Source organism: Ammospiza caudacuta, chromosome 9 (genome assembly GCF_027887145.1).
Source record: "Ammospiza caudacuta isolate bAmmCau1 chromosome 9, bAmmCau1.pri, whole genome shotgun sequence".
NCBI classification, from domain to species: domain Eukaryota; kingdom Metazoa; phylum Chordata; class Aves; order Passeriformes; family Passerellidae; genus Ammospiza; species Ammospiza caudacuta.
In genome coordinates, this window is record NC_080601.1 from 24294816 (window position 1) to 24317879 (window position 23064).

At 38.4% G+C, this 23064-nt stretch overlaps 1 protein-coding gene across 1 annotated transcript in view; it reads right to left on the minus strand.

The window, feature by feature from the left end:
* Window positions 1–4909: 4909 nt before the first annotated feature.
* Window positions 4910–23064, minus strand: part of LOC131561102 (adhesion G protein-coupled receptor A3-like) — a 252571-nt gene continuing 234416 nt past the window's right edge. Inside the window, exons 18-19 of the mRNA XM_058810235.1 lie at window positions 12496–12591; window positions 4910–9358 (exon numbers count right to left, since the gene is read on the minus strand). Coding sequence (XP_058666218.1) covers window positions 8137–9358; window positions 12496–12591 — 1318 coding nt within the window. The 3' untranslated portion in view covers window positions 4910–8136. The remainder of the gene's footprint in view (window positions 9359–12495; window positions 12592–23064) is intronic.

Sequence of the window (23064 nt, forward strand, 5' to 3'; positions counted from 1 at the left end):
TTCTTACTTTGTCTAAGAAAAAAGACTTTTGCTAAAGATTTTTTCATCCTACAGCTCCAGGGCCTTTGAAATTATAACCTGTATGTTTTGTCTGTATCAGCAATTTCCCCACATCAACCTACAATGAAATATGTAAACCACTTATACCACAGACTCTTTAAGTCATTCCAGATTTGATTGGCATATTCTGATCTTCCTGGTTTTGTTAAGCAAGTTGAACCTTAATAACACCCTGAGAAGATGAGCAGGCTAATGAAGCAGATTGCATGATCTGAAATAATTCCCTTACAGACAAAGTTGAGAAATGCTGATAGTAATAGGATTTTTTTCCCCTCTTCCTGTGGTTGTTTTTCAATTCTGGTGTAGTGCTCTGTTATGCAGCTCTCTGACTCTGTGTGATCTACATATTGAAGAAAACATCTCAGTGTAACACCGATGATTGACTTTTTGTGTAATTAAAAAGAAAAGAAAAAAGTAACTTTCCCTCTTTTCACTCCAATAGTACAAAACCATTTTAAGTGCATGTCCGCACTAAGTGGGTCCTTAATCTAAGACAGCCCACCAGTGTATCAAAAGATGCAGAAAATTTTTCCCCGGTACAACTGTGTACAACTTATTTTTATCCAGCGGAAAAGCATTGTGGTGAAGTGTAGTTACTTTGAATGTACTATAGCCCTTGACTGGGCGTCACATTGCTTGTGCTGTGCTGTCAGGTGGAATACAACATTGTTATAATTCTGGAATTAAGGCTTCCATACTGACTCAGAATGGCTGGGGGTTTGTTTTGTTTGTTGTAGCACTTAAACTACTCCCCTTATTATCCTAGCAGAGATTAGCTGGTCATTTAACTCTCCTTCCTGCTTTTTGGTTCTCATATATAGGAACACAGAGAAGGTTTCAGCATGTTTTACTCCAGATGGAGAGAAACCACCCCTCCATGCTGATGTTGCATTCTCATGCCATCTTGTCAAGAGAACTGGGACTTCCCAGCTTCTGGCATGAGCAATGAGCTCTAGGTTAGCAAGGAGGTGTGAGTTTGAAGGAGAGGGGCCTTCCTGGAGCTCAGAGCAGAATGATCTTTGTATAATGACCTAATCCTGCAGTGAACCTCTCCTGGTGTGCAAGGGCAGCTGTTGGCTGGAGGAGGCCACTGCACAGTGCCAGAGACCAAGGCGTGTCCATCCCTCAGGGGCCAGAGCTGGCAGCTCCTGCAGGCTGGAGGGGCAGGGCATGGGATGCTTTCCCCAGCAGCCCCAGGGATCTAATCCATAGGAGGCATTCCAGTAGAGGCTCTGTTGCAGGGAAGATGGGATTTGCGGGCAGCCCATTTGTCAGCACAAATTATCATCATTAAGGTGCAGGCTTCCAACAGGCTGCACAGTCAGGCAGGCACCTCCTGACTTCAGCCTGCTCCTTCTCCTGATAGCAGTGACACTTGGGACAATTATACAACTACTTTTGAAAAAAACCCAAACAAACAAGCAGAAGCTCAGTGGAAAGTCTTTCATGCCACTTCTTCCATTTTAGTATTTAGCACAGGGAAGATTTGAAAAGCAGAATTTGTGTTACCAGAAAGTTTCAACATCAATATTCTTCTAAGAACCAGTTCTCTAAAAGTTCCAGGAAAAAAAAAAAAGAAAAAGACAAGAAAGCTTACAGTGAAACAGCTGGCCTAGCTCTAGATGTACACAAAAGCACATTTAAAGAACACTAAATGTGCAGCATCAAAGCCAAAGTGTTAGAAAGCAGCATGACCTCAAATACTGAAAAACAACATCAAAAGGCAGACTGAAGCTGTGAATGAAGGTTCCAAAGGCAGCCTTAATTCTAACAGCTCCTCAATTTGTTGTGTTTGACTTTCAGCTTCATTCACACTGTTTGAAATCAGTTTTCTTTTTTGTGATAGCGTCTAGATTTCAAAAGACATTAAAAATACAGAGATTCTGTTATGTGGAACATGAAATATCTGGTTAATCAACAGCTTTGAGCATCTGTGATTCTATACCCAGATTTCTGACACATTACTGGAATAGCTGACAGCACTAATACAGTAATTTTGTATGAGGACGATATTATAAGTGAATAGCCATTTTGCTAGCAGGTTTTCAGATATTTACTGATGACAGTGGAGTCACAAAGCTTGGCTTTCACATGCAGCTTGGAAAGACTCATTGTTTCACCTTCCTCCTCCTCTACCCCAACGACCAATTTGGTCCCAGTTTTTTTCCAACATCCAAGTCTCTCTTTTAAAGTTTGTTCCTTTCCTTTCCAGTCCCCAAGTCATGTTGCAGCTCCCTACTCACACCCACCTCTCTCCTGCTGATCAGCTTGATCCAGTGCTAGAAGATCAGTCTCTTGATTTCTTCAAGCCCAGCATTGTCTCCCTCATACAAACCAATCAGTTCTCTCTGCTATTCCATCATGGGGCCTCTGAAGGGGAAGCAAACTGGAGCATTTAGCAGAGAAGATAACAACCAAGGCCCCCTGTTTTCAATCCTAATACTAGTTGAGGGCAGCTGAAGTGAATCATTTATAGGGCTGGTCCTTTAGAGCCCCTAGGGCTTGCATCAGCAGCACAAGATCAGTGAGTGTGGTCCCAGTTGAGGCATACACAGACTAAGAAGGAAGACATTTCAGAGTAATATTTTGTGGTATTTTTAGTGGCTAAATTATCTGTACCAAACCACTTAGTTTATAAAAGCGGCAAGAGATGCTATCTTCTTATAATAGCCATACTGCTCAAAGTTTTCAAATAATGGGCCTTGAAGACAGAACTATTACAAAATCACTGAAAGGTGTTATTGTGGACAGACGTGCTTTCATCAAGAGTCTTTGTTGAAAGCATTGCAGCTGCTTTGGCTGAACTCTGTAAAATCATCCATCTGAGGGCAGTAATTGCTGAGGGCATAAATCAAGCTAAAAGCTTAACTTTCAGCTATGTTCTAATTAGTGGAGAACAAGGTCTTACAATGGAAAGAATCAGGGAATAAGTGACTGTAACTGCTTCCAGCTCACTAACAAACGGGCTAACAAAAGTGGTGTGAGAAGAATATGAATAATGTGTTTTATTGCTTTCTCTTCTCCCAGAAATTCCCCCTAGTCCCAAAATAAACTCTTCCTGCTGCTTTCCTCAGGTGTTATTGAGTACCTGGGAAACAAATCTAGGAATGAATGAAAACACTGGCTGTGCTGGAGAATCTTGCCTGGCAGTGTGCTGCAGGTTAAGGCAAACAGCTGGAGCAGAGTGATGGGCTGATGGGAACAGTCACTCATTCTGTTGTTCAGACTGCAAGGCACTACACAATTCTAACAGATCAAAATGTAAAGAGACAGCAGTACCTATAGGGTATGCAGACACCGTGTTTACAAAGAACCCCTTACCTCAGAGGCATGGCCAGCTGCACAACTTCAAGGCAGGATATTTGTTGAGGTTGAATTGCTCTAGAATTTGCAAATTTCAACCCTCCCTGCAGAGAAGTGAGCCCTCTTATATTGACCTGAATTCACTGATACTTGCTTGTCTGGCTCCCTTAAAAACTCAGGATATAGACTGGTCAGGTAAGGGGAATAGGGATTCACTTGCACCTTCACAGACCCCCTAAAAGGAACCAAAAACTCATGGCTTATAGTTAAGGTAATTTGTAGAGTAAGTTTTCTTCTTAGCTATTCAGTTGCTAATTAGAAAATAGTTAACTGGGAACAGCAAAAAAAACCCCAACCAGCCAACCCAAAAGCTCATTTCCTTGTGGAGTTAACTAGGCAAGTAAAAGCTGCCTAGAGCACCAAGTTACTACTGAAATTGCTCAGCTGAAGTCAGCCAGGCAGCCTTTAAACTCAGCCAATGAATTCTGATTGATCCAGCTGCGTTCTACAGCTTCTTTCTGAATTGGAGGAGGCTGCTACAGGAACTTGAATTTATGTTCTGGCAAGGAAGCTGCTGAGCTGCCAATGTCTTCATCAGCCTGACATTTCTTTTCATAGGCAGCAAAAACTCATTGGGAGTACAGGTGGTCTCCTTTTTCTTGTTTCCATGCAAAGAAAATCCTATGATAAAAAGATAACTAGCCTGATTGGGATGACAACTTTCTTTTTCCCAAACAGTGAAATGTCAGATAATCTCTTCATTGTGAAAGGCATATAATTTACAGTGGAAGCTACCTCTGAATTTGAGGAGTTGAAATCAGCTTTCTTAGCCTTAACAGTGTCTACACAAGAGCAATTTCAGATCTTCAGACATGATTTAGTTCCATGTCTTCATACATAACCAACCCGAAACATCTTTGTGACAGAGCATCCAAAGAGGTTTTCTCCAGCTTGGGCTTCTCTGATTGTTAACTAGGTTGTGCTGTTCACTCATTTCAGCTAACCAAGAATTTTAGGTCAGCTGCCGATTTTTGCCTAGGTTTGTCTGGATTTGGTAGCTATCTGTAGGCAGTAGACTTACTAGGCAGGTGCTTTAGAGAGATGGAGGGAGGAGGACCTAAAACTGCTTAAATCCACTTGCATTCCATTTTTCTGCCTTCATTGCTTAGTGTTCAAGTGGGGGCTGCCCAATTGCCTGTGTGGTCAGTCCATCAAAGTGGCCTTGACTTTGCTCTAAGCACAGACTTTGCTTTGGTCAGAGAGGATGAATGCTCTGCAGCCCCAGTGAGGCTCCCCCGGTGGGCTAACGCCCCGTAGGGTGCTGACAGGGTGGCAGGCAGGCAGCTGTGTGTGGAGGAGAGCAGCTGCTCATGAGCACTGACGGTGACTGCCCAGTCCCATCAGCACAGCCGCAATCAGCGGATCCTGGGAACAACACATATGTGACCAGACATAATGTGCAAAAATGTATGCTTTATTTTGACACCCAAATTCATTATATGAGGCTGGGTAGGAAGTTTTCTCATAAACAACCTATGTGACTTCAAATTCGGTCATGAAAACTGGAATTTCTATATGCAGAGAACAATACCACAGCAAGAGCATATTTTCATTCTGGTAGCAGCTATTCAGATTTCTGTTGATTGCATCATTCTCTGAAAATTATCTTTTTTTGGAAAAAATTCCTCTTGATTAATCTCAGACAGAAAGTGAACAGTAAAATCTGTTCAACCATTTTATTATCATCAATGAATCACCAAAACTAAAACTGCTTTTTAAATGTGTTACGTGTGTCCGTGAGGAATTTACTAGGACAATATATATTAATACTCTGGTTATTTCATTGACTTTATTTTTATAGGGAAGAAAATCAGGTAAAGTAGTAATGGTTCACTGACTATAATTGACCAAAACCCCACAATAAATCAAAACCAGACTTCCAAAGCATTGAAATGATCTCATTTATCTTAAGGAGAAAACAAAAGTCAAAAGCATAAAAAGCATTTGGTCAAATTTGATGTTACAAAACATTTTTATATTTATTTAATATCATGTCTCCTACTCTGTAGATATACTGTATATTTTCTGAAAAAATAATATGCAAACAGATTATTGCATAACACATCTCTTCCAAATTAACCCAGAAATATTCACTAAATTAATTTTTAACACAATAAGAAAAGTGTTTTAATATTTTACTTTTGAATTCCAGAGATATTCTGTGGAAAGCAGCACCTATTTACTTTTTTGTAAGCCATTATGAAGATGGAATTGGCCTCTCAGACAAAATAACAGAGGTGATTAAAACACAAGCTGAATAAAGGAGCTTACTGAGTGGATTCTTGCAGAGTGAGTATTTCATCTTGGCTCTGTGTGTGTGTGAGATACTTTGCATAATGGTCTACAGACTTCCTACAACTTTACTGTTACAGAATATACATATACAGAGTGCTGAGACACAGAGAAGTGGATTTCACATTATGTCTATGCTTATTTAGGGTCACTGTCTATGTGGAATGAGTAAAAGTAATATTAAAAGAAAACAATTATGAAACAGAAAATATTTCAGTATGCAAACAAAGAAAAATACTGTATTTTAGTTTAGAGACAGTTCAAGCATATACAGCATATACATAATAAAGCTCAGTGTTTTGTCTTTTTTTTTGTATTAGCTTAAGAAGCAGTCATGAAATTGTTGTATATTGGCTTAAAACTTAACAACCACCTAGTGCATTCTTCTTGTTCACCTTTTAAAAATACACAATCTGAGATGGATACATTGCACTGCTGGAGTTTACAATATATATTTCAAATTTACAAAAATACAGAAAAACAAGATTTCTTGCACTCAGATACTGAGCATTAACCCTTTGAGTACTAATTCCCACCTGCAACACTGCAGAACACATTCATCCGACTTACATGTTTTTATAACATTCTAACAATTATAATTGTCATTTATGTACACTATTAGGAAATTTATTCCTACATATTAAAAAAAAGAAGGTAGAGTCTAATAAACTGCTAATAACAGAAAAATATGGAGTTTAAATATAGTGAAGATTTCTGCCACATATACACAGAGAATCGCAGACTGATGGTCTCTCAATGGAATTTTCTATTTCCTCTCTGAAGCAATTACATAAGTCTGTGTGAAGACATCACAGCAAACTTTCTTGTGTGGCTGTACAGAATTGTGCTTTTTCTCTCATTTCTGGATCCAGTGTTCACTTTCCACTGTAGACATTTTTCTCACAGCTCTATGCTCCCATTCACTTTCTGAAATCTATTATTATTCTGCACCCTTTCTATTTGTAAAAAGCAGTTTTATTTCATATAGGCATCATTCCGATGCAGTTCTCTACTGTGAGTTGATGCTTTGTGTCCAGATGTTCATGGAAATATGAAAAAAATCTTGCCAAGAGCCTTGTTAATAGAGAATGCTACTGACCCTGGAATGCCCTACAATTCAGCAGAAATCATGAACATAAAGAACTTCTCTGAAGGTCAAATTTGCATTAAAGGATTAAGACAATCTGAAATTTGCTACGGGAGGAAATGGATTTTCAGAAAGCAAGGGGTGAAATTAATAGATGGATTCTAAGAAGGTGTTTTTAGAAAATTACTGAACTTCCTTTTTCTTGACAACTCTGGACTACATTGATCATGTAACTAAATAGACAATATCATATATACAGTATCTCTGAACTAGAATAAGCTACTTTAAGAAAATAACTGTAGTCCTCAAAGAGTTAATGATAAAACTGCTCTACCTTAACTTACCTTTGGAAAGGTTAACGTGGAACAGCTTACAGGTTTGTTTAAAAGGCATACTTTACAAAGAAGTGTAAAATCTGTTGAGACAATTGCTATTACACTGCACAGTGCCACATACAATGAGTAGTGCATGCTCTGTAAAGACATTAGAGTGGACCCTTATCAAAGCTATCATATAACCTTATACAAAGGATTGTGCCACTTAAACTAGTGCAGAGTGATTTTTTTTTTTCCTGTAGATTTATAATGCTCTAGATTAATATCAATAGGGTTTGTCACAGCCTTGTACCACACTTTTTTTGTTCTTTTTTTTAAACACATGTAACACTATAAAACAGCAAATGGTATATCCTGACATATGTCATGCAAAATACAACCAATACAGCACCAAAGATGAAACAGAGACATTACCTAGCACTTCTCTCCAACAAGAAAAAGGACAGAACAGAGACTGTACATTACATGACTTTACAGGCCATATGCTACAGAAGGTTTTTAGAGGCAGTATCACTTTTGTATATCTAAAAAGCTGCAATTTTATAAAATCCTGTTTATCATTTCTACCATAGCCACTTCTGATTAAAATTCATGGCACAGTAATAATATTTTTCTACAAAAATAAATAAGTAAAAGTTTAGGATGCTGATATGTTTATAAAAGTGTCTGAAGTTACTACAGAAAAAAAGTGAAAACAATGAATGAAAATTATGTTTCTAAAGAAATGCCATTCTGTAAAACAAAAGGATATTGCCTCTCTTATTCAATTTTCTAGACTTCATTTTCTCATTACCTTTCAGAATAACTTTATAACTTTCTTTTAAAAATAATTTCACTTTAAAACTGTCACTATCTCTCTTTCTTTGACACTTACAAAGAAAATGAAAAGCTGTACAATTTACTGATGAGCTGCGCAAACATATCACCATATTTATTTTGGAATAAAACCAAAGATAACGATGGTTTAGGGCAAAAAACCACATTATGGTGACCCGTGAACTACACAGTAGTTTCATTTTTCCAAGGGCCAGTTTTGATATTTCCCGTACTATCTGAGCTGTATATCATGGCTTCGTGCATGTTTCCCTTGAGAATCCCGTTGTGATTTGTGGTGTTAAATGGCAATGACTGTGTCCGTGGGTGCATTTCAAAGTGGGCTGGGTGGTGCACGGAGTCACTGTCTGGCATTTTACCACAGCTGTATATGACAGTACTTGCGTCGCTGCTCTCGGGCTGGTTGACGGTGGGGTAGGGGTCACTCTTGGAGCAGCAGGCCCGTCTGTGACCCGCCTGGCTCTCGTGCGTGCTGTGGGGACTGTCTGTGTGGGAGCTGTGGATGCTGCCGTCGATGCTCGAGGGGATGTGGTAGGCGTACTCCCTTTCCCCCGCAGACCTGTGCCGGCTGAAGTAACGTGGCTTAGTTCTGCTTTTCAGGCATCTGTGAATGTGCATGTTGGGTCTGAAGGTTCCCTCGTTGTGGACGTGAATGTGAGCCTCATCGTCAAGCAGCTGATCACAGTGCATTTTTGCACAGCACGGCGTCACGGGCGACAGGCAGTTAACGTGGTTCTGCACTGCCTGCAGGTTGGTGAGTTTGCAGTGGCTGGCTGCTGGGTGGTTGAACACAGCTGACTTGTTGGGACACGGAGATTCCTGCAGACAAGGTGCGTGAACTTGGGTGTCGCCATTGACGTTGACCTTTGGGCGCACGTTGACTTGCACGGAGTAGGTGTTTCTTTTGGATGGGCAACAAGACCACCAGCAATGCCACACATCATCTCGTTTTGCACAGTGATGGATCAGGATGAAAAGCCCCAAGGTCACACAGAAAGCTCCATAAAGACAGCTAAATATCATATCCAAGAAATGGCCTTGCGACACTGCAAGTGCTCCAAAGGTCCAAGTGGCAGTAAACAGGAACAAAGTGAATGCTGCGGCTCGAAGCTGAGCCTTAAATGAATGCTCATTTTCCAACAAGGAAGAAGAAATCATGGGGCAGGTTGCCTGGGGAACAGACACAGAGTCTGTAATGTGACCATGGCCCATGTCAGTGCTTGGCATTCTCTGCGGATCCTCTGCCTTTTCCTTCAGCTCGTACTTGCGTTCAGGATGGCGCTTCAGCTGCACGTATGTGCAGAGAAAGTAAACACAGGTCACCAGCACAATGAATGCCACTGGCCCGTAAAAAGCACCGAGGCTGGGCTCCCAGGCCATCCAGCAGCTGAAAACAACAAGAGAGAGTCAAGAACATTTCAGAGCCCATATTAAATGTGATGGACAACTCACTGTTGTCTGACTAGTATGACACAACGGTATATCAGAAGTTCAGCTTGTGGAGAGAGGGAGCCTGTCTTTAATATTAATTAAGCTGAGGGCATCACTTTCTAATTTTTAAATAGAATAGAATATGTGGTATAATTTACAGACTATTAAAACTGAAAAATTTCCAAGAAATGTAGGTCAGTTTAGACTCCGGAATTGCAGTGAAGTATAAGACCATTTATGTCAACCCTTTTTTCTACTATTAAAAATGTCAGCACTAATACTTTGATTAAAAAGCAAATGAGGCATAGTTTATACATCCTATGTGAGCAATAGAAATGTACAGATTTCAGTTGTTTGTATCAATGAACATTGCTACAAATTCTTAAGCCTGAAGATTGCTCTTACAGAATTTTCTTCTTGCGAGAGAATGGCCTGAGTACCAAAAAAGGATAAAAGACTTCCAGTGGAACTGTAACCACTTTCTGCAGTGAGCAGACCTCAAAGATATATGCCATTTCTGAATTCTGTACTGTTTCTAGAATTCCTGGGAGTTCATCCATGTCAATTTGAATGTTCTCAGAAAAATTAGGGAAACTGATTATCTCTTTGTGATATGTTAGTAGCATAGTATCATTGTAGCATGATCATGGTTTGCTAGCCTTTAAAATAACCATAACCATTTTAGAGCAGCTTAAAGTAGCTCCCAGGCCAGCATGAGTCTGACAGGATTGTCTTAAGTATGAATGATCTGATCAAACAAACATGGGAGAAGAAACCACTAATGAAATCCTAGATGGAAACTGGCAGAACATGGGTTAGAGGGAGAAGGAATATTTGCCTCATTTTGACTCTTCTCAATGATCTGCTTTTAGCCATGGTTACAGACAGAGATCTGAGCTGGCAGTGTAGCCTAGTACAGCTGCTACTAGGTTCTTATATGCTAAATATTGCATGGATTTCTGGAAAGAGGAATTACTTTATCTCTTGGACTTGGGCACAAAGTAATGGGCTTAAACTGCAGCAAGAAAGATCTAAATTAGATTTTTTAAAAAGTTTCTCAGCTGTTAGGACAATTAGGATAATAAGCTGTTGGAATGAAATGTGGTCTATCCATTACGGGAGCATTTAAAGTACCTCAGATAAATAACTGTCAGGAGTGGTTTGGATATAGCTAATTTCCCACTGGGTCAGACAGACAGACCAGGTGATCTGTCATGATGATTCCAGCTCCAAAAGTGACACTGTGTGACACTTCATATTCATTTAGGCATGTGTGATTAGTTGCAGTTCCTCCAGTTCCAGTGAGGAAACTTCTGATATCAGATTCTTGACAAGCCAGGAATTATCTACAAGTTACTATAAAAAGGGCAGAATGACTTTTTTCTCCCAGGCTGAGAACTTCTCAGCTAAATAGAGAAAGTCCCACTGGACTTTACAGCAAGAAACTGCAGAATAATGACTTTGAATTTTTTATATCTGAATCTTAAACAGAAACATACATACATGTATTAATGAACTTAGAAACACTCCAAAGAGTACACAATTTACTATTACGCACAAGAGAAGATCCCCTGAAAATATTTTGAAAACAGAGGTAAATAACCACCTACATTTAATTGGATAAGTAGAGAACACAAAGCTAGGTGAATACTTGAAATACATTTGAATCCTGCATATTTGATGCAAAGTGGAGAGCAGAATGCTCCCAAGTGGAACAGTGTCATGGGATGCTGTTATTTCAAGTAGAATTTCATTGTGGATCACTTACAAAATCTATTTGGTAAAAGGAAGTTCAAGTTTGTGCATCTACATTTACTTTACTAATACTATAAAAAATGAATAAGGCATATAACTCACTATGCTGCCACTGAATTAGAAACTTTTTACTCAGTCTTATAACCATTCCTCATCTGTCCCTTGTTTTCTGTGCACACTGTGGCACCAGGTATTGATTTGCTACATTAACATGATTAAAGAAGTATAACCCCAGTAACTGCACCAAAATGAAAAATGTGTCGTATTTATGAACATAAATAATAGAGCTTTAGAATACACTGTTGATTATAAACTGGCTGTTTAATTGGATAAATTTGAATAAATATATAAATATGTGTTGGGCCCTAGGCAGAGCATTGAGTTAGCCATGGTATGCACTGATTTCTTATTGGAATTTAAATTTCAATTACCTATAAAAATGTCTTTAAGGAGCCAGATGCTCACTTATGAACCATTCTCCTTGGCTGCCACTTCTCATGCCCAGAACATAACCAGTTTCAAATGTGTTACAATAGATGCTCAAAGCAGTAACTAAGAGTGATGTCCTCTGGAGTATTAGTGCTGCCAGAGTACTAAAATATCCATTAGTGTGCCAGTCACTGCCATGCTGATCTGTTACACACACTGTATTTAACTTTGCAGTCTAATTCACTTTCTGCTATGCTTTTATGGAAAGACTAAATGGACTTATGGATACCTCATACTTCATGCCAAGAATTAGGAATTAATAACAATGTGATGCCTGGTGAGCTTGTGGAGGTCTGCTGAACACCTTCCTACAGACAAGGACATGAAGGGATTATGACAGGATTGCCAGGCATTGTGACTGGAACATTTCCAGGTGGTGAAAATCCAAAATATTTGGGTTTTAGTGGAGGGATGGGAGTGGAGGAAGTGGGGAAGGGATTTTTACTTGTCCTTTTCTTACATAATTATTTTTAATTTGCTTTACGTTGCCAGAAGGTAAATCAAGGTAGATAATGAAATGAATATATTTAAATAAATAATAGCTGCATTAGATATGATATTCATTAGGTATTTTTAATATCTTTCACTTATTCAGATGTAAATGCAGAGTAATTCTGTAAATGAAAGGTGATTGTATTGCCAGTAATGGAGTCGAATTGCTGGAGGTGAAGCAGCAAACTCCAGATTAAGACATTGCTCTTTCACAGCTAATATTTAATAAAGTTTTGTAACAGATACCATCCCAAATTGCATGCCTGTACCCTTTATGAAGTCAGGTACATTTATTTGGATAAGAAACAGAAACAATCTGTTTTCCTTAAAAGTGGTGTGATAGTGGTTTGTACTTACTATGGTGCATTGCCTTCAATCCCATAATTATTGATATTGGTTGCTGCTGTAATCCCACATATAATGAATGGAACTCCACCACTAATCAGGTAAAATCTGTGGAGAGATAATAACTGATATTTTAATTTGCCTGACTTGAAGTTGAAAATACTTTTTAAATAATTGTACCTTCTTGAAGTATTTTGGGAATAAAATATTGCTGAAATATTTAAAAAGACTCTAAAACCAGAAAAGCAAAGAATGAAGTACTGTCACAATAAGAACTGTACTCTATGTAGCAAAGAGCAGAAAGTTTAATATTTATATGGAGCCACTTTTCTCACTGAATTTGCCATCCTTCATGCCTACATCCAAATTCAGCAAAATGAACCATCATCACATTTTCCATTTACACAACCAAAACAGAGAATTGTGCCTGCAGCACAGCACTTCCAGGGCTGTGGTCTCTGAGGCGGAGAGCCCCAGCCCCCATTCCTGCAGCTGGAGGTGACCATGCTCAGCAGCAAAGGGAAAATGTTCCACTGCACCCAGGAGCTCAGCTGAAATCCTGACTCATCTCCTGCCTCAACCAATGCTCCTCCTCTGTCAGCAGGCAAAATGAGTTTCTGTTCAAGCCACTTCTTTGGTGTGGAAACAATGTGCAGGGATGCAAACACCTCCCACTCCCTGCGGCTGTGTCCCCCAGGTGTAAGAGGAGCCCGGTGACCTGTGGGGCACATTCTGATCACAACCTAGCCACTAGTGTTCTATAAGGTATTATAAATATTAGGAGATGTCACACTCATTGCAAGGTAGGATTTTTACAGAAACAGAGCAATAGTAAGATTAAATAAATCAGCATTTAATGCAAGCCCAGGATAAGTGTTAGAATTTCTTAACCTCTTTTCCCACCTTCTTCCAAAGCAGAATTAAGGGTCAGGCCTCAGAAAATTTTATGTCGGTATTTACAGTCAATCTTTGTCCTAATGGTCTAAACTGTAAACAGACCAGAGAAAAATCATATTTTGCTCTCATCAGAAAGCCCTTCAGATTTTATAAATTCAATGTCACCGAGTATATATTTTTTCTTCAACTTGGCTTATTCTGAAGAGCTCAACAAATTCCAATGAACAAGCTGTCTTCCTACAAAATCCATTCATCCACTACAGTTTAATGACTGTAAATATCTTTTGACTTGAGCATGTTGAATAAGCTAGCTTAATAGCTTTTTATTATTTTTAACAAAGACATTTTCAATGGCATTTCTGAAATCCAGGAAATTACTAGGGTACAGCAATGAGGCATGGAAAAGCTAATCCTAATTAATCTAAGAAATAGTAAGGAGCAGAAAAGATAAGAATAGAGAATGAAGTACAGGAAACTGCACTTTGAACTCACTTGAAGTGATTACACCATAGAATTTACCTAAAATGCAACCTATAATTTCATTTTTTGCAGTGTCACCACTTTTTACAGATTGGATACATACATATAAATCAATTCTTATCTAAAGTTTCAGACAAGCCAGTATTTGGGTGTTGGATAATCTGCTTCACAGCTCACACTTTCAGCAGGCTCCTGAACACAACAGCAGCAGCAGATGTTGTGGAAGCACTGTAGCTACACAGGGTGGCAGAGATGTGGCAAAATTCAGCCGAATTCCTGTTGTGGCTCAGAGCAAAGAGCAAGAAAATACACTCTAGAAACAACATAAAGTGAAGTCAAATGTTTCAGTGCACCTGAGGTGCACTGTACTGATATCCAGCGCATCACATTGCACACACACCCCCCCGTCTCACTGGGAGGGGAAAAAAAAAGAAAATAGCAAATAGAAATGACAGTGTATACAAATGATTCTTCATTGTGGGTTCAGGATTCTCGAAGGCTGAAGTGAAATAAAAGCTGTCGAATAGAAGAAAAGTCAGCAAGAGAGGAATAGGATTAAAATAGACTGAATAGAAAATATAATCAAAGATACAGAAGTTAAATTAACTGTAAGAGCAGAAGTGCATGCTCTTGTCCATTTGAGTGAGCTTGTGGATACCTTAAAAAGTGGATAAAAAAGAAAAGACCGTATTGCTAAGTCACCAAAGAAAAGACATTGACCAAGAAGTTTCATATACATGTTACTTGTGAGGAAGTACACTTCAAATTAATAAATATAAACCAGACTTTTCAAACATTACTTTTTATGCCTTCATGAGTTGTTATCAATTTCTTCTTCATGCAGATGAGATAAAGCAAATAATTCTAAAGAAAAAGTGCAGTAGAATTTATAGGGCATAAATAAAAAGTGACAAAAATGTAGATAATAAATAGCTATTTTTCATACTTCTAGAAAACCTTTTGTCTAAGAGAATCAAAGGGGTTTTTAACATTAATTAATTTAGCCTTACAGCCCCCTGTGTGGTCAATAAATTGCATTGTTCCTGTTGTACAGAGAGGAAACAAGGAGAGATGAGGTGTTCAAGACCATGCAGGATATGAAAGTCTTTTACTCCCATCCTATGTTTACACTCAAGGCACCTCTCTGTTACTGTCCTGAAGGGACTGGGCAATCCAAGGCATCCAGGGTTTTGTCTCCAAGCCCAAAAGCCCAACTGCCCCTGTCTCAGCAGGAGCAAGATGGATATAATGTCATGTGGATGATCCCTGCCCAGGGTGGTGCCTTCCCAGGACTCGCTGAGCCAGTGCCTGCCCCTGCAGGAGCCTGGGTGTGCTCCTCCCTGGGCAGCCCTGATGCCAATACTCACTGAGGTTTGGGACAGCACCACCTGGGCGTGTTCACAGAACAGGTTTCCAGCCCAGTTAAAGCAGTCCAAGTGTAAGGGTTGTAGCTGGAGAGATGCTGGTTCTGCTCCTTAGGCTGCTGCAGCCAACTTTTGGTGTCTTTCAGCCATACAAGAGGAAAAGTGAAGGGCTATGCTCCTGTCCAGTAATGCTTGTTCACAGAATAAAGGAGTAATAAAGCTGTACCAGGAGTGTGAACCTTGTAAACTGATCAAATACATGCTTTTCAACCATCTTTCCCCCCACCCCAAGAATATTTTCCTATTTAAAAAAAAAAAAATCTATCTTTTCCCTATAATGTTTGCCTACTTTTCATTTCCTGTTTCCTCTTATAACTGTCTTAGAATTTTAAAGCTTTAAAGGTCAATCTCCTTTGGTTCAGTCAAGAGCTTTTGTCTTCCAATTGCCTTTTCTACTTCTGAATTGATTTTCTAATTTTTCTCATAATGCCAGTGGGGTGTCTCCTCTTCAAAGGAGAACATGCAGTAACCCAGAGCCAATTTCATCTACTTGTGTTACTCTTCTACCATTCAAGAACACAAACAAGTGAGACTCCGGCTGCCAGTACCTGAACCCTGTATGCAGCAGTAAGAAGAGCAATGTGATTGTTATGTGGAAGGCAGACAACACAGACAGACTGGCTGTAGTAATGATAACCATGCATGCAAATCTTTAAAGACTAGGAAACCCCAGGGAGAAAATGAAAATTCTTTTTCCAGCTACAATTTTATCTTGACAAGCAGTTAACTTATGTAATATTTTCAAATTGTTTTACAGGGAAAGCTATAAACTATCAGTGGGATGATTTGGGCCTTTGAAGCAAGTGGCAAGCCGTTGCTTCAGTAGCCCCTGGGAAGAGGTTTTCAAATTTGTACATTGTTGTTGCTGGCCACCCAGGGATGTCCTGATGATTCCTAGCAGGCTTTTACATCAGCATACATTTATTTACCGAAGCTCATTCCATCACATCTTCACTAACATTGTTATCCCAGCTAATTAGATTAAATCCAGCCTGGAAGGGCTCAGCAGGATGCACTCTCACCTCTCAGCTGCAGTGCAGCAACACCTAGGGCCTGAGCACGGGGCTGTGCAGACACAGTGAACAATAGTGGGCAGTGATCTGCAGGAATCACTTTCCTTGAACATTACAGGGAACCCCCAAGTTTCTGCTGCAGAGACTGCCTGAGACCAGCAAGCACAATAATTTTTATTGCACGCACTGACACAAACACAACCCCCCCAAACAGAGCAGCAGACACTGCTGGAGGAGATGCCCCTCTGTTGACATCCTGCCTCAATGTTCTGCAGCTTCCCTTCGGCAAGAACTCCTCTTGTGAGGAGAACTCTACCACAAAATACTGGGAGCTACACAGCCAGTCTGATAGAAACAGGATAATGTCAGCAGGAGTGACTGCGATGGCCTGCAGGCAGCATCCATTCTGATAACTTTACATCCACTCTATTCTGCTAAGTTTGTTTTCATAAATGTTACTCAGTAAGTCAGCAAGTAAAAGGAGATTTCTACCCAGTGGTAAATTTCTTGCTTGAGTGTCTGGCTATTCTCTAGCCTCAATTTTTTCCAGACTCAGAACCTTGACTCTGAAATTTTCCAAAAAGAAAATTTCAGTATCAAGGTTCTGAGTCTGGAAAATATTGCCTTTATGGATGTAATGCAAGACTGACTATAAGGGGTTTTTTTCTGCAGAGGTTGACAAAATGGCAATGTATCAGGAAGTCATTTAAAAGACTTCAAATAGACGTTATTGCAGATACTACTTGATTAAGATGTGTATATATATATATATATATATTTAACTTTATTCCTCTCTGCATGCACAAATCTAGAAAGGTACATGTTAGATATATATAAAGAAACCACTGAAGCATTAATTTCTTTTCTGCCCATCGTACCAATTAAAAAAAAATTATCAGTTTAGCTCTACTTATGTTTAGGGCACAGGTCATACAGGAAGACTAGCCACTTGCAAAATAAACATCAAAATAAAAGAACAGTCACAGCAAGATGACTTTCCCTTTTCTTTTTCCTTGAGCCTGGACTTGGTTTTAACATCTTTGTGAAAATAATTCATATAGAAAATGGTCATTAACTTCAGAGCAAACCAGATGCCACTGTTCAAGTACCCAGGAGGCAGGCAGACAGATAAGTAGCTGCTCTGCAGAAACCTGAATTTATGAGCCTGATTTTCAAATTATTCTTCCTGAATCTTTCATGCATCACATCATTTCGTGGCCCTTTTTCCTGGGAATCTGATAAAATAAAAATAAAAATTTTAAACATGATGTGATTCTGAGAATATACTTTTCCTATTCCCAGACAGTCTTGACTTACAAACATATTTATAAATACTATGTTTGTTTTTCTCAATGACCTTTTTGAAGAGAAACAACCTATGTTTCCTTCAGTGCTTTTCTCCTGTCTGCAAAGGAGATCTAAAGATGGAGAATACAGATTAAAAACAAAAAAAGAATCTACTAATAATGCTAAAATAAACTCTACTTTTGTAAGTCAAGCTTTAAATGGTAAAGAGCAGAAGTAAGGATTGTGTGAAAACTCTATTTATCACCTTTTATGTGCCACTATTGTTATTCTCCTTAACTGCCCATTCACAGTCCACTTTTCTTTTTCCCCATAAGACATTTCACTCAGCACAGAAGCAGCAAAGGTCACTGGACAGGTAGTTATTAATTCATTTTATATAGACCCCTTCTTTCTAGATCTTATTGCAACTTAAGAGCTTTGCAAACATTAATTAATTAATTGTCAAAATGTCCTTCTGAGAATATGTAAAATCTTTTCCATTTAGAGGCAGACACCAACCCACAGAAAGATGGATTTTAAAAAATTGATTAAGAAATGTCTCTGCAGATTTGTTTGCTCAGCTTATGTCCAGGCCTCTATTAGACAAAACTAGCCTCTGTTTTTTAATTAAAATTGGCCATGAGAATGGAGTTTAAATACCTTTCTTCATCTGTCCTTAAAGAGTCACAGGAACGTGGGCAATAAAGTGGGACAATGTTAGTCAGCGTCAGAAGATCTGAAACCTCATCTAACCAACAGCTTCAAACCTATTTGCTTCTTGTCACCATTGAGTCAGGAACAAGAAGGGTAGTGACACACTCCATCCACAACCAGAAGGCAAAACGGGTATCTTTATTACAGTCTCACAATATTTATAACCAACATCATTCACCCAGAACCTGACTGGTTCTCACTAACACCAGTAACCCAACTGGTTAATTAAGGAACCACTCTTCCATAAAGACCTTATGAGAAAAGCAACTTGCTCAAAACGCCAGCCACAGATTGTTTACCATTCTTTCTCTCTGCCTCCCTAAAACTTCCCAGACCAATTAATAGGAAAGCTTATCTGTCATATCCTCAGGCTCTCTGCAGCGAGCCCACTGCCCTGGGTATTCACTCACTCACTCCTGTGTCTCTGCCCTTCCACCCAGGGCTGTCCCTGCTCAAGCCCTGCCAGGCAGGGTGACAGTCTGGCTCCTGCTGGTGGGGGCAGCCAGGAGGCTTCACTGAAGTGATTTATATTCACCTTCCTCGGTTATCACCCTCCATGGAGAGTGTGGCCATTGTGACTTATCCAGGATTTTGCAGACGAAAAGGAATTTACAGGCTGACAGTACAGTTGCAGTTTGCTTTACCGGAGCACATGAGAGAGTCTAAGCCAGCAGAGAGGACAGAAAAATAAAAATGCATGTAACAAAAAGATAAAAGATTAATTCAGGAACTCAAAAAAACCTTCAGAGAAAATTTAGAGATTCATTTACATAGAGATAACTGTATTGTCTCTAGTGAACTGGACTAATTGAAGACCTATTGTATCTAAGAAGCAGGAGACACCTTGACTTTTTTCCCTGTTTTATTGGAGAATGCCTTGAGGGCTGCTGGAAATCAGACAGAGATGATTCTTACAGTGTATTCCATGCTGTAGTTTAGCTCTATTGATTTCTATTCCTGCTTATTTTAATGAATAAATAACTTAAGTCAGGGTAAGTAGGAATCCATCCTGACAGCACTTGTGAAGGGAAGAAGTAAGTAAAATATTAAGCACCATGCTGATGAGAAAGAAAATACATTTATTAGTATTTCTTAAAGATTCAGTATTTAAGTTCAAAGGTACAATGCTTCTAGAGAGAACAGTTTATGGTAATGCTCGGAGAGAAATCATGGGAGGAGAAATAATACTTATGCTTTGAGTATTTTTTATTTACACGATTATTTTATCCCTAGAGAACAAAGCAGCCCTTTCAATTCTGCTTCCACAGTTAATTTCCAGCAGTAAAATGGCTGATACCCTTGTTTGGAGGTATTCATTGCCACCTCATTTTTCCAGGCGTTTGACTGCTCTGGCGTGGGGCTGTTAGCTGAAATCACTTTGCAGTTCCAGTCTACTGAATCAAACACAACTGCTCCAGCAAGCATTGCAGTACACCTCTGGAAAGTCAATTACCACCAGGATGTCCTTCTGCCTTTCAAAGGGGAGGAAAGAACCATTAACTATCAACCCTCATCAAGACAAGAAATTTTGATGGCAGCCTATATGTGACAATGGCATTTTATATAATGTGAAATTGAAATGAAAAGTAAAACATGTAAAGATAATAAGTGCTGTACTCCTATATTGTCACATATTTAATACTCAGATCACTTTATATTAGTATCAATGTCCTATGACTGTCAGTAGAGCCACCTTGCATTTTAAACAGAAAATATGGATTTCTTTGGTTTTACTTGAGCTAGTATTTCATTAAGGCTGCCAAAGGAACCAAATAAAATTACTATCATGAGGACATATATTTTAATTTGGTTTGACTGTGAAAGTCACTGACAAGGGGCTCTGATCTATGTTCTCCTATGACTAAATTCTTAAATAATAATTTTAAAAAGGAATTTATGTCAATCCTGTATTTTATTATGGCAGTGACCAACATAACTTCCTGAATTCCCCTGTGTTTCATGCACTTTAAGTTTCTGACACTCAGGTGCCTTTTAGGGAATGTTTTTTTCTCAAGAAAAATGTTATTTCTTCTGCAGTAATTTTTAAAATTTTTAATCAGACCATTCAAGTCCTTGTTTTGAAATTCTGTAATTCTCAAATGACCTGAAAATACAGTATTTTTAACTTTCATAGAATGAGAAGCTTTGAGAGTTGATTCAGAGGTTATTTATTCACTACTTGATATATTTTTGGATTTAGCTATGAAGTATATTTGTTGTATTAAAAAAAGATATTCTGAAGCATTAATTTTTATTATGAGCTATAATGAGTATTTAGAGCTAAATAATTTCAATTGCATAAAATTCACTGGTAACTAGGAGTAATACTCTCAGTTTTATCTTCTGTTAAACTCTTTCACTGTACACAGAGAGAATCATTCAGAAAATATTAATGACCAAGCAATCAATGTCACAAAGATGGGGACTTCAATGGTAGACCCAGCAGCTTTGTTCTTAGATTTGCTCAGCTGAGCATTTGAGACAGATATGTGCAAACAGACAATGGAAAGAGAATACAGGAACTCATGAGAAATAGCTCTAGAGAGACCATGCTAATTCTATTGTTCTAAATTCATGTATTCTTTCCTTTTTCTCTGATATAAGTCAATGATCTTACAGGAAGGGCAAGATCTTTGCCCAAAGTGCCAGAGGGAGTTGAAATTGTTTAGAAGAAAGTGAAAAATATGAGAAACACTTCAAAGATGTGCATTTCCAAAGAAACTATATTGTTAATTTGCACATTTTTGGCAAGCCTTATATCTTTTGATGCAAAATTAAGCCCCTGTTCCAGAGGGCAGGTGATAAAGAATCTTAGCTTTCTAAGCTGAACTTTTATGTGGGAAAAACTCAAATCTGATTTTCTACAAATTTTACATTTGTTTTTGGTGTTTAAAACATTGCAAGGTCCCTTTGAGATCTTTCCCACAGTTCTGCCATCTCCCTGTAACTTCAGCTCTCCCTTATGCCGAGGTATTTTATTTATCTTTGTTATTCACCTGCCCAGCCATTCATGTGGAACCCAGAGAAGTTTAATGATCTCCATCGATCTCAGACCAACTACAGCTGAGTTATTAGACATGAAAAGTCTCAACAACAGACACATCCCTAAACAAACTGTTCCTTTAATGAAATTAAAATAAATATAAGAAGAAATTTCCATCTTTCCATTAAAGATGATTATAGGTGAAATGTGAAAATGTGAGCTTTAATGGTTCAAAGCTTAGAAAACAGGAATCTTAAATTCAGTCTTCAAAAATATCCTGCTTTTTTATATTCTTTTCTATATTAATATCACAGTTTTTACTTTAGTTTATTAATTCCTGAATGATGAATGTTAGTGTAACTACTTACAGAGAGAATATAGTAGTGAGAAAGCTAAAAAGCATATTTATCTTTTCAGCTGGCTCTGAAACATTTCAAGCATCTTTTACAGCCTGTTTGATTGATACAAGCCATTAAAGTTATCAGTTTAGGAAATTTAATGTTGCCCTGGGAAATCTGCCATTTCTGCAAAAAACCCCAAACTGTCCTTCTTCAATGAAAATGAAAATTACAGCTTCAGACATAATTGCATGTAAAACTGCTGAATGCATCAGCTGGTTTCTCTCACATAGACTGGGTTGTTACTGCTTGAGTCCTCTCAGAAAGACTTTAAAAGCACACATGTTATGGCCACAGTGCAGCATACATATTTTTAATATTTGATAAAGTCATATTTGATAGGTTGATATGTCCTCATAAAGTGTTTTCCTATGAAGTGCGCAGAACAGTGGTAAATTTCATCCCTCTAGATTTGTTCAGCATCTCCTATGCGTATTCTTAAATGAAACACATACACCATACTCAAGGCATATTTAGACTGTGTATAGAAAATATATGGAAGTATCTCTATTGGCTTTTAAATATTAATATTTCAAAGTATTAAAGCATTCTTACTGTTTCTGAGAATTTTACTAATAAGGTAATAAATGCCTCATCTTCAAAGTATTGTTAATGATTAGGTGCTACATCCTGAAATTTAAACATTTAGTGTTTCAAACTTCTGCATCTCTTTACAATTTACAATTGTGAAGTTTACAATTATGTGCTAATCACAATTTACTGCTACCTTCCATTTAGTTAGGTAGTTTGGTTTATTTTCAACTGCATGTATCGAAAATCTAATCACACAGCTATAGCAAGATGTATCCTCAGGCAAAGTGAGAGGACAAACAGTCTTGTTTAAGACATGAAGAAACCACACACTAAATAAAAATAATATCATTTGGATTATTAAATTTTCCTGGTCTACAAGAAGTATTCAGTCACAAACCCCAAGGGCCATTTAAAATTGAAAAGCATTTACACAGAAGATCCGTGGAAACCACAAAACCCTTTCTGTTGAATCTTTTCAGCTACCAAGCTTTCAGCTATCAAACCCACATCTTTTGAGAAGAGATCAAACAGTTTCCCAAAAGGAATTTTTTTCAGCCATGAAAAGCATACATACAGGTTTCAAAATCCTCTAAAGACCTCTGTGGTAAAGGAAAGGACTCTGCATTTTAATTTGGTTCCAATTTTAAAATATTTTGATTTTTTAAAATAGTTCTAGTATTTTTAGGGTTTGCCACAGGTCATGAGTTGAGGAGGGAGCATCTCTTAAGAAAAAGTAGTAGACATGATGTTCATCCACACTGATGCTGCTTTCCATCGTACAGAAAACCATCTGGAAACAGTCAGATAAAGCCAGGGCAAGGCACAGATGTTTAAATCCTAAAATATAACCT